The sequence below is a fragment of the Pseudophryne corroboree genome, chromosome 1 (genome assembly GCF_028390025.1).
Source record: "Pseudophryne corroboree isolate aPseCor3 chromosome 1, aPseCor3.hap2, whole genome shotgun sequence".
In the NCBI taxonomy this organism is placed as follows: domain Eukaryota; kingdom Metazoa; phylum Chordata; class Amphibia; order Anura; family Myobatrachidae; genus Pseudophryne; species Pseudophryne corroboree.
The window spans coordinates 305,761,677-305,778,938 of record NC_086444.1 but is presented as its reverse complement, the minus strand read 5'-3'; the positions used below and the strand labels follow the sequence as shown (position 1 = coordinate 305,778,938).

The 17,262-nt window shown below is 48.5% G+C and overlaps 1 protein-coding gene across 3 annotated transcripts in view; it reads left to right on the top strand.

The window, feature by feature from the left end:
• Positions 1-17,262, top strand: part of KNTC1 (kinetochore associated 1) — a 736,750-nt gene that overhangs the window by 529,716 nt on the left and 189,772 nt on the right. For all 3 annotated transcript variants that reach the window (XM_063964446.1, XM_063964444.1, XM_063964445.1), the window contains one exon: positions 11,967-12,138. In XM_063964446.1, coding sequence (XP_063820516.1) covers positions 11,967-12,138 — 172 coding nt within the window. The remainder of the gene's footprint in view (positions 1-11,966; positions 12,139-17,262) is intronic.

Genomic DNA, 17,262 nt, shown 5'->3' with positions numbered 1-17,262 from the left:
GGATGCTGGGGACTCCGAAAGGACCATGGGGAATAGCGGCTCCGCAGGAGACTGGGCACAAAAGTAAAAGCTTTAGGACTACCTGGTGTGCACTGGCTCCTCCCCCTATGACCCTCCTCCAAGCCTCAGTTAGATTTTTGTGCCCGAACGAGAAGGGTGCATACTAAGGGGCTCTCCTGAGCTGCTTAGAGTAAAAGTTTAAAGTAGGTTTTTTATTTTCAGTGAGACCTGCTGGCAACAGGCTCACTGCACCAAGGGACTAAGGGGAGAAGAAGCGAACTCACCTGCGTGCAGAGTGGATTGGGCTTCTTAGGCTACTGGACATTAGCTCCAGAGGGACGATCACAGGCCCAGCCATGGATGGGTCCCAGAGCCGCGCCTCCGGCCCCCTTACAGAGCCAGAAGACTGAAGAGGTCCGGAAAATCGGCGGCAGAAGACGTCCTGTCTTCAATAAGGTAGCGCACAGCACCGCAGCTGTGCGCCATTGCTCTCAGCACACTTCACACTCCGGTCACTGAGGGTGCAGGGCGCTGGGGGGGGGCGCCCTGAGACGCAATAAAAACACCTTATATGGCAAAAAATACATCACATATAGCTCCTGGGCTATATGGATGCATTTAACCCCTGCCAATTTTTCCATAAAACGGGAGAAAGGCCGCCGAGAAGGGGGCGGAGCCTATCTCCTCAGCACACTGGCGCCATTTTTTCCTCACAGCTCCGTTGGAGGGAAGCTCCCTGACTCTCCCCTGCAGTCCTGCACTACAGAAAAAGGGTAAAACAAGAGAGGGGGGCACTAATTTGGCAGATAAATATATACAGCAGCTATATCAGGGAGAAACACTTATATAAGGTTATCCCTGTATATATATATATATAGCGCTCTGGTGTGTGCTGGCAAACTCTCCCTCTGTCTCCCCAAAGGGCTAGTGGGGTCCTGTCCTCTATCAGAGCATTACCTGTGTGTGTGCTGTGTGTCGGTACGTTGTGTCGACATGTATGAGGAGGAAAATGGTATGGAGGCGGAGCAATTGCCTGTATTAGTGATGTCACCCCCTAGGGAGTCGACACCTGACTGGATGGTCTTATGGAAGGAATTACGTGATAGTGTCAGCACTTTACAAAAGACTGTTGACGACATGAGACAGCCGGCAAATCAGTTAATACCTGTACAGGCGTCTCAAACACCGTCAGGGGCTCTAAAGCGCCCGTTACCTCAGATGGTCGACACAGACACTGACTCCAGTGTCGACGGTGAGGAAACAAACGTATTTTCCAGTAGGGCCACACGTTACATGATCACGACAATGAAGGAGGTTTTGAACATTTCTGATACTACAAGTACCACAAAAAAGGGTATTATGTGGGGTGTGAAAAAACTACCCGTAGTTTTTCCTGAATCAGATGAATTAAATGAGGTGTGTGATGAAGCGTGGGTTTCCCCCGATAAAAAACTGCTAATTTCTAAAAAATTATTGGCATTATACCCTTTCCCGCCAGAGGTTAGGGCGCGTTGGGAAACACCCCCTAGGGTAGATAAGGCGCTCACACGCTTATCAAAACAAGTGGCGTTACCGTCTCCTGATACGGCCGCCCTCAAGGAACCAGCTGATAGGAAGCTGGAAAATATCCTAAAAAGTATATACACACATACTGGTATTATACTGCGACCAGCTATCGCCTCAGCCTGGATGTGCAGTGCTGGGGTGGCTTGGTCGGATTCCCTGACTGAAAATATTGATACCCTGGACAGGGACAATATATTATTGACTATAGAGCATTTAAAGGATGCATTTCTATATATGCGAGATGCACAGAGGGATATTTGCACTCTGGCATCAAGAGTAAGTGCGCTGTCCATTTCTGCCAGAAGAGGGTTATGGACGCGACAGTGGTCAGGTGATGCGGATTCCAAACGGCATATGGAAGTATTGCCGTATAAAGGGGAGGAGTTATTTGGGGTCGGTCTATCGGACCTGGTGGCCACGGCAACGGCTGGGAAATCCACCTTTTTACCCCAGGTCACCTCTCAGCAGAAAAAGACACCGTCTTTTCAGGCTCAGTCCTTTCGTCCCCATAAGGGCAAGCGGGCAAAAGGCCACTCATATCTGCCCCGGGGCAGAGGAAGGGGAAAAAGACTGCAACAGACAGCCTCTTCCCACGAACAGAAGCCCTCCCCCGCTTCTGCCAAGTCCTCAGCATGACGCTGGGGCCTTACAAGCGGACTCAGGCACGGTGGGGGCCCGTCTCAAGAATTTCAGCGCGCAGTGGGCTCACTCGCAAGTGGACCCCTGGATCCTGCAGGTAGTATCTCAGGGGTACAAATTGGAATTCGAGACGTCTCCCCCTCGCCGGTTCCTGAAGTCTGCTTTACCAACGTCTCCCCCCGACAGGGAGGCAGTATTGGAAGCCATTCACAAGCTGTATTCCCAGCAGGTGATAATCAAGGTACCCCTCCTACAACAGGGAAAGGGGTATTATTCCACGCTGTTTGTGGTACCGAAGCCGGACGGCTCGGCGAGACCTATTTTAAATCTGAAATCCTTGAACACTTACATACAAAGGTTCAAATTCAAGATGGAATCACTCAGAGCAGTGATAGCGAACCTGGAAGAAGGGGACTATATGGTGTCTCTGGACATCAAGGATGCTTACCTCCATGTCCCAATTTGCCCTTCTCACCAAGGGTACCTCAGGTTTGTGGTACAGAACTGTCACTATCAGTTTCAGACGCTGCCGTTTGGATTGTCCACGGCACCCCGGGTCTTTACCAAGGTAATGGCCGAAATGATGATTCTTCTTCGAAGAAAAGGCGTCTTAATTATCCCTTACTTGGACGATCTCCTGATAAGGGCAAGGTCCAGAGAACAGTTAGAGGTCGGAGTAGCACTATCTCAAGTAGTACTACGACAGCACGGATGGATTCTAAATATTCCAAAATCGCAGCTGATTCCGACGACACGTCTGCTGTTCCTAGGGATGATTCTGGACACAGTACAGAAAAAGGTGTTTCTCCCGGAGGAGAAAGCCAGGGAGTTATCCGACCTAGTCAGGAACCTCCTAAAACCAGGCCAAGTGTCAGTGCATCAATGCACAAGGGTCCTGGGAAAAATGGTGGTTTCTTACGAAGCGATTCCATTCGGCAGATTCCACGCAAGAACTTTTCAGTGGGATCTGCTGGACAAATGGTCCGGATCGCATCTTCAAATGCATCAGCGGATAACCCTGTCTCCAAGGACAAGGGTGTCTCTCCTGTGGTGGTTACAGAGTGCTCATCTTCTAGAGGGCCGCAGATTCGGCATTCAGGACTGGGTCCTGGTGACCACGGATGCCAGCCTGAGAGGCTGGGGAGCAGTCACACAGGGAAGAAATTTCCAGGGCTTGTGGTCAAGCATGGAAACGTCACTTCACATAAATATCCTGGAACTAAGGGCCATTTACAATGCCCTAAGTCAGGCAAGGCCTCTGCTTCAGGGTCAGCCGGTGTTGATCCAGTCGGACAACATCACGGCAGTCGCCCACGTAAACAGACAGGGCGGCACAAGAAGCAGGAGGGCAATGACGGAAGTTGCAAGGATTCTTCGCTGGGCGGAAAATCATGTGATAGCACTGTCAGCAGTGTTCATTCCGGGAGTGGACAACTGGGAAGCAGACTTCCTCAGCAGACACGACCTCCACCCGGGGGAGTGGGGACTTCACCCAGAAGTCTTCCACATGATTGTGAACCGTTGGGAAAAACCAAAGGTGGACATGATGGCGTCCCGCCTCAACAAAAAACTGGACAGATATTGCGCCAGGTCAAGGGACCCTCAGGCAATAGCTGTGGACGCTCTGGTAACACCGTGGGTGTACCAGTCAGTGTATGTGTTCCCTCCTCTGCCTCTCATACCCAAGGTACTGAGAATCATAGGAAAGGAGAGGAGTAAGGACTATACTCGTGGCTCCGGATTGGCCAAGAAGGACTTGGTACCCGGAACTTCAAGAGATGCTCACGGAAGACCCGTCGCCTCTACCTCTAAGAAAGGACCTGCTCCAGCAGGGACCATGTCTGTTCCAAGACTTACCGCGGCTGCGTTTGACGGCATGGCGGTTGAACGCCGGATCCTGAAGGAAAAAGGCATTCCGGATGAAGTCATCCATACCCTGATCAAAGCCAGGAAGGATGTAACTGTGCAACATTATCACCGTATTTGGCGTAAATATGTTGCGTGGTGCGAGGCCAGGAAGGCCCCTACAGAGGAATTTCAACTGGGTCGTTTCCTGCATTTCCTGCAAACAGGACTGTCTATGGGCCAAAAATTAGGGTCCATTAAGGTTCAAATTTCGGCCCTGTCAATATTCTTCCAAAAAGAACTAGCTTCAGTTCCTGAAGTTCAGACGTTTGTCAAGGGAGTACTGCATATACAGCCTCCTTTTGTGCCTCCAGTGGCACCTTGGGATCTCAATGTAGTTTTGGGGTTCCTAAAATCACATTGGTTTGAACCACTCACCACTGTGGACTTAAAATATCTCACATGGAAAGTGGTAATGCTGTTAGCCCTGGCTTCAGCCAGGCGTGTTTCAGAATTGGCGGCTTTATCCTATAAAAGCCCTTACCTAATTTTTCATACGGACAGGGCAGAATTGAGGACTCGTCCTCAATTTCTCCCTAAGGTGGTTTCAGCATTTCACTTAAACCAGCCTATTGTGGTGCCTGCGGCTACTAGGGACTTGGAGGATTCCAAGTTGCTGGACGTAGTCAGGGCCCTGAAAATATATGTTTCCAGGACGGCTGGAGTCAGAAAATCTGACTCGCTGTTTATCCTGTATGCACCCAACAAGCTGGGTGCTCCTGCTTCTAAGCAGACTATTGCTCGTTGGATTTGTAGTACAATTCAGCTTGCACATTCTGTGGCAGGCCTGCCACAGCCAAAATCTGTAAAAGCCCATTCCACAAGGAAAGTGGGCTCATCTTGGGCGGCTGCCCGAGGGGTCTCGGCTTTACAACTTTGCCGAGCAGCTACTTGGTCAGGGGCAAACACGTTTGCTAAATTCTACAAATTTGATACCCTGGCTGAGGAGGACCTGGAGTTCTCTCATTCGGTGCTGCAGAGTCATCCGCACTCTCCCGCCCGTTTGGGAGCTTTGGTATAATCCCCATGGTCCTTTCGGAGTCCCCAGCATCCACTAGGACGTCAGAGAAAATAAGAATTTACTTACCGATAATTCTATTTCTCATAGTCCGTAGTGGATGCTGGGCGCCCATCCCAAGTGCGGATTGTCTGCAATACTTGTACATAATTATTGTTACAAAAATCGGGTTATTATTGTTGTGAGCCATCTTTTCAGAGGCTCCTCTGTTATCATGCTGTTAACTGGGTTCAGATCACAAGTTGTACGGTGTGATTGGTGTGGCTGGTATGAGTCTTACCCGGGATTCAAAATCCTTCCTTATTGTGTACGCTCGTCCGGGCACAGTATCCTAACTGAGGCTTGGAGGAGGGTCATAGGGGGAGGAGCCAGTGCACACCAGGCAGTCCTAAAGCTTTTACTTTTGTGCCCAGTCTCCTGCGGAGCCGCTATTCCCCATGGTCCTTTCGGAGTCCCCAGCATCCACTACGGACTATGAGAAATAGAATTATCGGTAAGTAAATTCTTATTTTTTTTGCCATATATTCCCTCACAACCTAAGAAAGCACCGTATTACCAAATGCAGTCCTTTCGATCACAAAGAGGCAAGAAAGTACGAGGTGCGTCCTTTCTTGCCAGAGGCAGGGGTAGAGGAAAGAAGCTGCACAATACAGCTGGTTCCCAGGAACAGAAGTCCTCCCCGGCTTCCACTAAATCCACTGCATGACGCTGGGGCTCCACAGGCGGAGCTAGGCCCGGTGGGGGCGCGTCTCCGAATTTTCAGCCACATGTGGGTTCACTCCCAGGTGGATCCCTGGGCTATAGAGATTGTGTCTCAGGGATACAAGCTGGAATTCGAAGAGATGCCCCCTCACCGTTACCTCAAATCGGCCCTGCCAGCTTCCCCCTTAGAGAGGGAAATAGTGTTAGCAGCAATTCACAAATTGTATCTTCAGCAGGTGGTGGTAAAGGTTCCCCTCCTTCAACAGGGAAGGGGTTACTATTCAACCATGTTTGTGGTACCGAAACCGGACGGTTCGGTCAGACCCATATTGAATTTAAAATCCCTGAACATATACCTGAAAAGGTTCAAGTTTAAGATGGAATCGCTCAGAGCGGTCATCGCAAGCCTGGAAGGGGGGGATTTTATGGTGTCTCTGGACATAAAGGATGCTTACCTTCATGTCCCCATTTATCCACCTCATCAGGCGTACCTCAGATTTGTGGTACAGGATTGTCATTACCAATTCCAGACGTTGCCGTTTGGTCTCTCCACGGCACCGAGAATATTTACCAAGGTAATGGCGGAGATGATGGTGCTCCTGCGAAAGCAAGGGGTCACAATTATCCCATACTTGGACGATCTCTTTATAAAGGCGAGGTCCAGAGAGCAGTTGCTGATCAGCGTAGCACGCTCTCGGGAAGTGTTACAGCAGCACGGCTGGATTCTAAATATTCCAAAGTCGCAGTTGATTCCTACGACTCTTCTGCCATTCCTGGGCATGATTCTGGACACAGACCAGAAGAGGGTCTATCTCCCGATGGAGAAGGCTCAGGAGCTCATGACACTGGTCAGAGACCTATTAAAACCAAAACAGGTGTCGGTGCATCACTGCACGCGAGTCCTGGGAAAGATGGTGGCATCATACGAGGCCATTCCCTTCGGCAGGTTCCATGCGAGGACCTGTCAGTGGGATCTGTTGGACAAGTGGTCCGGATCACATCTACTGATGCATCGGCTGATCACCCTGTCCCCCAGGGCCAGGGTGTCTCTCCTGTGGTGGCTGCAGAGTGCTCACCTTCTCGAGGGCCGCAGATTCGGCATTCAGGACTGGGTCCTGGTGACCACGGACGCAAGCCTCCGAGGGTGGGGAGCAGTCACACAGGGACGAAATTTCCAAGGTCTGTGGTCAAGTCAGGAGACTTGTCTTCACATAAACATCCTGGAACTGAGGGCAATATACAACGCCCTACGACAAGCGGAGACCCTGCTTCGCGACCAACCGGTGCTGATTCAGTCAGACAACATCACCGCAGTGGCTCATGTAAACCGCCAAGGCGGCACAAGGAGCAGGGTGGCGATGGCGGAAGCCACCAGAATTCTTAGCTGGGCGGAGAATCACGTAACTGCGTTGTCAGCAGTGTTCATTCCGGGAGTGGACAACTGGGAAGCAGACTTCCTCAGCAGGCACGACCTCCACCCGGGGGAGTGGGGACTTCATCAAGAAGTCTTCACGCAGATTGCAAGTCGGTGGGAACTGCCACAAGTAGACATGATGGCATCCCGCCTCAACAAAAAGCTACAGAGGTATTGCGTCAGGTCAAGAGACCCTCAGGCGATAGCTGTAGACGCTCTAGTGACACCATGGGTGTTCCAGTCGGTCTATGTATTTCCTCCTCTTCCTCTCATACCCAAGGTGCTGAGAATCATAAGAAAAAGAGGAGTGAGAACAATACTCATTGTTCCGGATTGGCCAAGAAGGACTTGGTATCCAGATCTGCAAGAAATGCTCACAGAGGACCCATGGCCTCTGCCTCTAAGACAGGACTTGTTGCAACAGGGGCCCTGTCTGTTCAAAGACTTACAGCGGCTGCGTTTGACGGCATGGCGGTTGAACGCCGGATCCTAGCAGAAAAAGGCATTCCGGAGGAGGTTATTCCTACGCTGATAAAGGCTAGGAAGGACGTGACGGCTAAACATTATCACCGTATATGGCGAAAATATGTCGCTTGGTGTGAGGCCAGGAATGCCCCTACGGAGGAATTCCAGCTGGCCCGTTTCCTTCACTTCCTACAGTCGGGAGTGACTTTGGGCCTAAAATTGGGTTCCATTAAGGTCCAGATTTCGGCCCTATCAATTTTCTTTCAAAAAGAACTGGCTTCTCTTCCTCAAGTTCAGACGTTTGTGAAGGGAGTACTGCATATTTAGCCTCCTTTTGTGCCTCCAGTGGCGCCTTGGGATCTTAACGTGGTGTTGAGTTTCCTGAAGTCACACTGGTTTGAGCCACTCAAAACGGTGGAGTTAGCATGACCACCTTCCACGTGAGATATTTTAATAGCCTTGGCTTCGGCTAGGCGTGTGTCAGAATTAGCGGCTTTGTCACATAAAAGCCCCTATCTGGTTTTCCATATGGACAGGGCAGAATTGCGGACCCGTCCACAATTTCTGCCAAAAGTGGTGTCATCTTTTCATATGAACCAACCTATTGTGGTGCCTGTGGCTACTCGTGACTTGGAGGATTCCGAGTTACTAGATGTGGTCAGGGCTTTGAAGGTTTATGTAGCCAGAATGGCTAGAGTCAGGAAAACTGAGTCGCTGTTTATCCTGTATGCACCCAACAAGCTGGGTGCTCCTGCTTCAAAGCAAACTATTGCTCGCTGGATCTGTAACACGATTCAGCAGGCTCATTCTGCGGCTGGATTGCCGCTTCCAAAATCAGTAAAAGCCCACTCCACGAGGAAGGTGGGCTCTTCTTGGGCGGCTGCCCGAGGGGTCTCGGCATTACAGCTTTGCCGAGCGGCTACTTGGTCAGGTTCAAACACTTTTGCAAAGTTCTACAAGTTTGATACCTTGGCTGAGGAGGACCTTGTGTTTGCTCATTCGGTGCTGCAGAGTCATCCGCACTCTCCCGCCCGTTTGGGAGCTTTGGTATAATCCCCATGGTCCTTACGGTGTCCCCAGCATCCACTAGGACTTTAGAGAAAATAAGATTTTACTTACCGGTAAATCTATTTCTCGTAGTCCGTAGTGGATGCTGGGCGCCCGTCCCAAGTGCGGACTTTTTTCTGCAGTGCTTGTATATAGTTATTGCTTAAATAAGGGTTATGTTGGTTGCATCAGGGTTGATCTGATGCTCCGTTGTTCATACTGTTAACTGGGTAAGTTTATCACAAGTTGTATGGTGTGATTGGTGTGACTGGTATGAGTCTTGCCCTGGATTCCAAAATCCTTTCCTTGTACTGTCAGCTCTTCCGGGCACAGTTTCTTTAACTGAGGTCTGGAGGAGGGACATAGAGGGAGGAGCCAGAGCACACCAGTATCCAAATTCTTTCTTAGAGTGCCCTGTCTCCTGCGGAGCCCGTCTATTCCCCATGGTCCTTACGGAGTCCCCAGCATCCACTACGGACTACGAGAAATAGATTTACCGGTAAGTAAAATCTTATTTTCTTGCAGGAATATTAGAGGTTAACTGAACACTAACTTTCAGGAATTCTGCATGAGTGCAAAGGATGCACTATTCCAAATGATAGCATGCAACTGGTTATTAACAGGTATAAACTGAACTCTGCAGTAGTTGAAAACAGCAGGCAGGATAAGGTGAAGCTCGTAGGTAGAAGTACAAGTGTAGAATTCAGGAAAAGATTCCAGCAGGCTGAAAACTTGAGCACACTAGAAAGTCTTGTAACCAGTGAAGTGTATCTGGGGGCTAAACTGAGCTTGAAAGACAGGTAAGAACTGTAGCTAGGAACGCAAAGGCTTTAGCTGAATAGATGTACTTGAATCGCATGAATAATATGTAGCTTGGAAAGTTCAGCAGTGCTGAGACCGAGAGGAAACCCAGTAAAACTGAGGCACTGTAATCACACTTGGAATTGCAGACTTGCTGCTAAGCAGGAGCCAGGATTTCAGCAATGGGATTTATTGCTCTGCAGTGAGCCGTTGAATAGGAAGGGTTTACATAGGTGCTGTAGGTCTCAGATTGGCTGTCTTGAGTCAGCTGAGTTAAGGAACCAAAATGCACAAAGAAAATAAAACAGATGAGCGCTAGTAAAATGGCTATGAGACAAATATACAAATACTTATCACTGACTGCAGCTTCACAAATTGAGGTGCTGAGCCTCAAAAAATATCATGAAAAAATGGTAAAGAACACAGAGAACCGCTGTCGTTGAAAGTATTATACAATTTATTAAAAAAGTAATTATCACAATTTAGTGAATAAAACCAGGTATCCTGTGGCTTGAAAACACAGCAAATATTATGTACCAAACATCAATAGCTTAAATTTACGGTAGCAGCAAATAAATGGCACATTCAAAAGCTCCCCTAAAACAATGTAACCACCTGTGCTTCAGATGGTAATATAGCACTTGTAATTATAGGAAGCTCCTTGCTGAAAGCTCCACATGTGGGCTATGTGGACATATGAGCTCGTTAGATGTTTTGAAGATTTGAAAGTCCATCCGTAGTGTAAATATAGTAAGCAGTTCACGTTTGTAATGTCCACTTAACAACTATCTGCTCCCAATAATCTCATTCAATATTTAAGAGGCTTTTATCGGGTAGCTTTAATAAGCGCAGGATACCGGGCGGAGGAATGCTTAAGCATTCCTCCTAGCATCCCGCCCGGTATCCTGCTGATTGCTATCACCAGAGACTGACCGTATCTAAAAGCACGTCTTTGGCGGCTGCCGCTACATCACCGCAAGTGAGCGGTATATGGTTTGGATCCATACGCCTCTGATTGCCATCTCGAGTGTCTAGTCCACTATTATACTCTGCTCTTTTCAACTTCCTCGGTGCCGCAGCTTAGCGGTGTGGGCAGCCGGCGCCCACCACTTGAAAGGAATTACCGATCAACTGTATTTCAGCAGAGGCTGGGGTAAGCACAACACTAGACTGTCAAAATAGCGGTTTAAGCTTAAATGTCACCGTGCTGTGCATTGAACTGCGCTTATTAAAGCTACCCGATAAAAGCCTCTCAAATATTGAATGAGATTATTGGGAGCAGATAGTTGTTAAGTGGACAATACAAACGTGAACTGCTTACTATATTTACACTACGGATGGACTTTCAAATCTTCAAAATATCTAACGAGCTCATATGTCCAAATAGCCCACATGTGGAGCTTTCAGCAAGGAGCTTCCTATAATTACAAGTGCTATATTACCATCTGAAGCACAGGTGGTTACATTGTTTTAGGGGTGCTTTTGAATGTGCCATTTATTTGCTGCTACCGTAAATTTAAGCTATTGATGTTTGGTACATAATATTTGTTGTGTTTTCAAGCCACAGTATACCTGGTTTTATTCACTAAATTGAGTTAAGGAACCATTCTGACTGGAGGAGATGCAGTCAGCTGACAAGATCCAAAATAGCGACGTCCATGCATCAGCTCACAATACAAGTACAACTAGGAAACCTGACCTTAAGTGATGAATTGCTAATGCATGAAACAGGTTTCATAGTCCGATTTTATCACTCACTACTTATAATTACCATTTCCAGTCAAACAGTGGGAAAAGGGTAAAAGGAGCAGCTAGGGAAGCCAATCCCGGGCCATTTTTTCAATCCCGGGTATCGGGATTGAAAAATGGCCAATCCCGGGATTGGCTTTTTGCTATGTGGCCGCCCCCTCGCTTCGCCCGCCCCGCACACATAACTAACCATATACCGGGGGCGGGCGGGTGGGGAACATCCTCTAATCGCTGCTGGCGGCTCCCTGAAGCAGCTAACGGCACAGCGTGACCTCTCACACTGCGCTGGGGAGCCGGAACAAGGAAGCTGGGCAGCGTCTGAGCGTCCTGTGAACGCTCAACGCTGATCCCTCAATCCCCGGGACTGGAGCTTCCAATCCCGTGATTGAATCCCGGCCATTTTTGGCCCTAAATCACGGGATCCCACCGATCCCGGGATTGGCCACCATAGGAGCAGCCTATATTTAATTATAAATTCAATTAAAATATGTCTTCGATGAGTAGACCTAAACATAGTACCTGTCTGACCTGTGTGCCCATGTTACTCTGGATTTCATATCTAATTTGTGATATGAACATTGCCAATTTTACTGTATACACTGAAATATTTTTTTTCCTGGTATAATGTTGGTCTTGACTTTTTTTTTTATTTTTTTTTAGGCTTTAAATTTAGTTAATCTTCTTACATCTTACAAGAGGATTGCACCTCCTGCTGATTTGGAGCACCAATACATTTTGGAGCAAGGCATTGCAATGTCTAGTGTTTCAGATACAAGACTGCCCTTTCATTTACTCTTCTTCAAAACTTCAACAAGTTTTTGGGGCATCATATGTAAGTCATTTCTTCTAGTTTTATATATCTGTATAGATTTTTACTTTCAATTTGTATTCACTGTAAAAATATTCTAAAAATATTAATTTTTGTTTGTTCTATTTGGAAATCTAGATACCATTATATTTTGGGCTTCCAACACAAAGTTTCACTTTAATATAATTAGGACTTTTGACATCAGCAATTGGTACAGTATGTCAATATCTAGCATTGTCCATTTGGAGGGTGGAGAAAGTTAATTCTTTACCAAAGTGGTTAAGAGCCTTGAGTAGTTTTCTGTGATTTTTTTATAAATTGAAAAGGCTTCATTATTGATTCCATGTTTCTGTAGCTACTAACTCCCTCACTGCTAGTGGAATGAATTAACTTTTATTATGTTTTGCGAGAGGAGATGCAGGTATAGATATTCGCTACGTAGGAGGGAGCTGTCATTCAGGTGTGAGAGAAGAGGGTTGTGAGATCAGGAGAAAAGAGGGCCCTGCTCCTAGGAGCTCACAATCAAAGGGGTGGAGGGAGGGAGACGCGAGCAAGCTGAAGGCGGCCTGATGCCTGGAAGTAAGCAAGACATAGGTCAAGGCATGAGGCCGTGGGTTGGGAGAGTGGTCTTGAGACTAGGTTATGCGTAAGGATACGCTTTGATGAACAGGTGGATTTTCAGTGCCTGTTTGAAGCTTTACAAGGTTTCCATAGACGCTTGGTTTTGGCAATTGGCACAAAGCTGTGTCTGAACGTATCCTCCCCCGCAGTCCAACTTTGAGACATTCTCAAAGTTTAGTAATGTCTCTTAAATAGGATGTAGCTGTGTACTCACAGCTAAATTAATTTCTCTTAATACATTTCAAAGACACTTTATGCTCTGTTCTTCTGTTCTTTTCATTTTTTTTTCGATTGGTTGCATAGTTCTGTTCTGCCTCATGGGGATAGATGTAATGACGCCCGGGATTGCCGGAGGTGCGAGATGCCGGCGATCTCGGACGTTTATTTAAAGGTTCAATCACTTACAAGGCAAAACCATGTCTTCTAAATGTTTGCCCTTTAAAAAAAACATCTGAGATCGGCCGACAACTCGCACCTCTGGCGTCATTATGTCCGGCCCATGGTCTTTGTTGGTTAAAAAAAACTTTGTACTTAATGGTGGAGGGGTCATAAATAAAGAAACATTTCTGGTTTTGTGTCACAGGTTTTCTCTAACGTCCTAGTGGATGCTGGGAACTCCGAAAGGACCATGGGGAATAGCGGGCTCCGAAGGAGGCTGGGCACTCTAGAAAGATTTAGGACTACCTGGTGTGCACTGGCTCCTCCCACTATGACCCTCCTCCAAGCCCCAGTTAGATTTTGTGCCCGGCCGAGGTTGGATGCACACTAGGGGCTCTCCTGAGCTCTTAGAAGAAAGATAGTCTTAGGTTTATTATTTTCAGTGAGACCTGCTGGCAACAGGCTCACTGCAGCGAGGGACTAAGGGGAGAAGAAGCGAACTCGCCTGCTTGCAGCCGGATTGGGCTTCTTAGGCTACTGCACACCATTAGCTCCAGAGGGATCGACCGCAGGCCCAGCCTTGATGTTCAGTCCCGGAGCCGCGCCGCCGTCCCCCTTACAGAGCCAGAAGCAAGAAGATGGTCCGGAAAATCGGCGGCATGAAGACATCAGTCTTCACCAAGGTAGTGCACAGCACTGCAGCTGTGCGCCATTGCTCCTCATACACACTTCACACTCCGGTCACTGAGGGTGCAGGGCGCTGGGGGGGGGGGGCGCCCTGAGGCAGCAATAAAAACACCTTGGCTGGCAAAAATACCTCAATATATAGCCCCAGGGGCTATATATGAGGTAAATACCCCTGCCAGATTCCATAAAAAAGCGGGAGAATAGGCCGCGGAAAAGGGGCGGAGCTATCTCCCTCAGCACACTGGGCGCCATTCTCCCTCACAGTTCCGCTGGAAGGAAGCTCCCTGGCTCTCCCCTGCAGACTACTCTACAGAAAAGGGTAAAAAAGAGAGGGGGGGGCATTTAATTTGGCGCAGTATATAGTTATATTAAAAAGCAGCTATAAGGGACATAACTCAGTTAGTCCCTGCCTTATATAGCGCTCTGGTGTGTGCTGGCATACTCTCACTCTGTCCCCCCCAAAGGGCTTTTGTGGGTCCTGTCCTCTATATAGAGCATTCCCTGTGTGTGTGGAGTGTGTCGGTACGGCTGTGTCGACATGTTTGATGAGGATAATGAGGTGGAGGCGGAGCAGATGCCTTTAGAAGGGATGTCACCCCCTGGGGGGCAGACATCTGAGTGGATGTGCCTATGGAAAGAAATGAGTGCACGTATAGACTCATTACATAAGAAATTTGACGACATGCCGACTGCGGGACAGCCGAGTTCTCAGCTCGTGCCTGTCCAGGTGTCTCAAAAGTCATCAGGGGCTCTGAAACGCCCGCTATCTCAGATGGCACAAGTAGATGTCGACACGGATACTGACACCAGTGTCGACGACGATGAGTCAAATTTAATGCCCATTAAGGCCATTCACTGCATGATTGAGGCAATGAAAGAGGTGTTAAATATCTCTGATTTACATCCAGGTACCACAAAAAAGGGTATTATGTTTGGGGAGAAAAAACTACCTGTAGTTTTTCCCCCGTCAGATGAATTAAATGAAGTGTGTGAAGAAGCGTGGGCTTCCCCTGATAAGAAATTGGTAATTCCTAAGAAGGTACTAATGGCGTTCCCTTTCCCGCCAGAGGATAGGTTACGTTGGGAAACACCTCCTAGGGTGGATAAAGCGCTCACACGTTTGTCTAAAAAGGTGGCACTACCGTCTCAGGATACGGCCGCCCTTAAGGAACCTGCTGATAGAAAGCAGGAGGCGATCCTGAAGTCTGTATATACACACTCAGGCATTATACTTAGACCAGCTATTGCGTCAGCATGGATGTGCAGTGCTGCCGCTGCGTGGTCGGATAAACTGTCAGAAAATATTGACACACTAGACAGAGACACGATTCTGCTAACAATTGACCATATCAAAGACTCAGTCTTATATATGAGAGATGCACAGAGGGAAGTCTGCCGGCTGGCATCTAAAATAAGTGCATTGTCCATCGCTGCTAGGAGATGCTTATGGACTCGCCAGTGGACTGGAGATGCAGATTCCAAAAGGCACATGGAAGTTTTGCCTTATAAGGGGGAGGAATTATTTGGGGATGGTCTCTCCGACCTAGTTTCCACAGCAACGTCTGGGAAGTCAGCATTTTTACCCCATGTCCCCTCACAGCCTAAGAAGGCGCCATTTTATCAGGTTCCGTTTTTTCGGACCCAGAAAAACAAGCGGGGAAAAGGAGGGTCTTTTCTCTCTAGAGGCAGAGGTAGGGGAAAAAGGCTGCAATAAACAGCAGGTTCCCAGGAGCAAAAGTCCTCCCCCGCTTCCTCTTCCAAGTCCGCCGCATGACGGTGGGGCTCCACAGGCGGAGCCAGGTACGGTGGGGGCCCGCCTCATGAATTTCAGCGATCAGTGGGCTCGCTCACAGGTGGATCCCTGGATCCTTCAAATAGTATCTCAGGGGTACAAGCTGGAATTCGAGGCGGCTCCACCCCACCGGTTCCTAAAATCTGCCTTGCCGATTGCTCCCTCAGGCAGGGAGGCGGTGCTAGCTGCGATTCACAAGCTGTATTCCCAGCAGGTGATAATCAAGGTACCCCTACTTCAACGAGGCCGGGGTTACTATTCCACACTATTTGTGGTGCCGAAACCGGACGGTTCGGTGAGACCCATTTTAAATTTTAAATCCTTTAACACATACATAAAAAAATTCAAGTTCAAGATGGAATCGCTCAGGGCGGTTATTGCAAGCCTGGACGAGGGGGATTACATGGTATCCCTGGACATCAAGGATGCTTACCTGCATGTCCCCATTTACCATCCTCACCAGGAGTACCTCAGATTTGTGGTACAGGATTGCCATTACCAATTCCAGACGCTGCCGTTTGGACTCTCCACGGCACCGAGGGTATTTACCAAGGTTATGGCGGAAATGATGATGCTCCTTCGAAAAAAGGGAGTTTTAATTATCCCATACTTGGACGATCTCCTAATAAAGGCACGATCCAAGGAACAGTTGTTTAGTGGGAGTGGCACTATCTCAGGAAGTGCTGCGCCAGCACGGCTGGATTCTGAATATCCCAAAGTCACAGCTGGTCCCGACGACACGTCTAATGTTCCTGGGAATGATTCTGGACACAGTCCAGAAAAAAGTGTTTCTCCCGGAGGAGAAAGCCAAGGAGTTGTCTTCTCTAGTCAGAGACCTCCTAAAACCAAAACAGGTATCGGTGCATCACTGCACGCGGGTCCTGGGAAAGATGGTAGCTTCTTACGAAGCAATTCTATTCGGCAGATTCCATGCCAGGATTTTTCAGTGGGACCTGTTGGACAAGTGGTCCGGATCGCATCTTCAGATGCATCGCTTGATAACCCTGTCCCCAAGAACCAGGGTGTCTCTTCTGTGGTGGCTGCAGAGTGCTCATCTTTTGGAGGGCCGCAGATTCGGCATACAGGACTGGGTCCTGGTGACCACGGATGCCAGCCTACGAGGCTGGGGGGCAGTCACAAAGGGAAGAAACTTCCAAGGACTATGGTCAAGTCAGGAGACTTCCCTTCACATAAATATTCTGGAACTAAGGGCCATTTACAATGCCCTAAGTCAAGCAAAATCCCTGCTCCTACACCAGCCGGTGCTGATCCAGTCAGACAACATCACGGCAGTCGCCCATGTGAATCGACAGGGCGGCACAAGAAGCAGGATGGCAATGGCAGAAGCCACAAGGATTCTCCGATGGGCGGAAAATCATGTACTAGCACTGTCAGCAGTGTTCATCCCGGGAGTGGACAACTGGGAAGCAGACTTTCTCAGCAGGCACGACCTCCACCCGGAGAGTGGGGACTTCATCAAGAAGTCTTCCAAATGATTGTAAATCAGTGGGGTCGTCCACAGGTGGACATGATGGCGTCCCGCCTAAACAAAAAACTAGAGAGGTATTGCGCCAGGTCAAGAGACCCTCAGGCGATAGCTGTGGACGCTCTAGTGACACCGTGGGTGTACCAGTCAGTTTATGTGTTCCCTCCTCTTCCTCTCATACCAA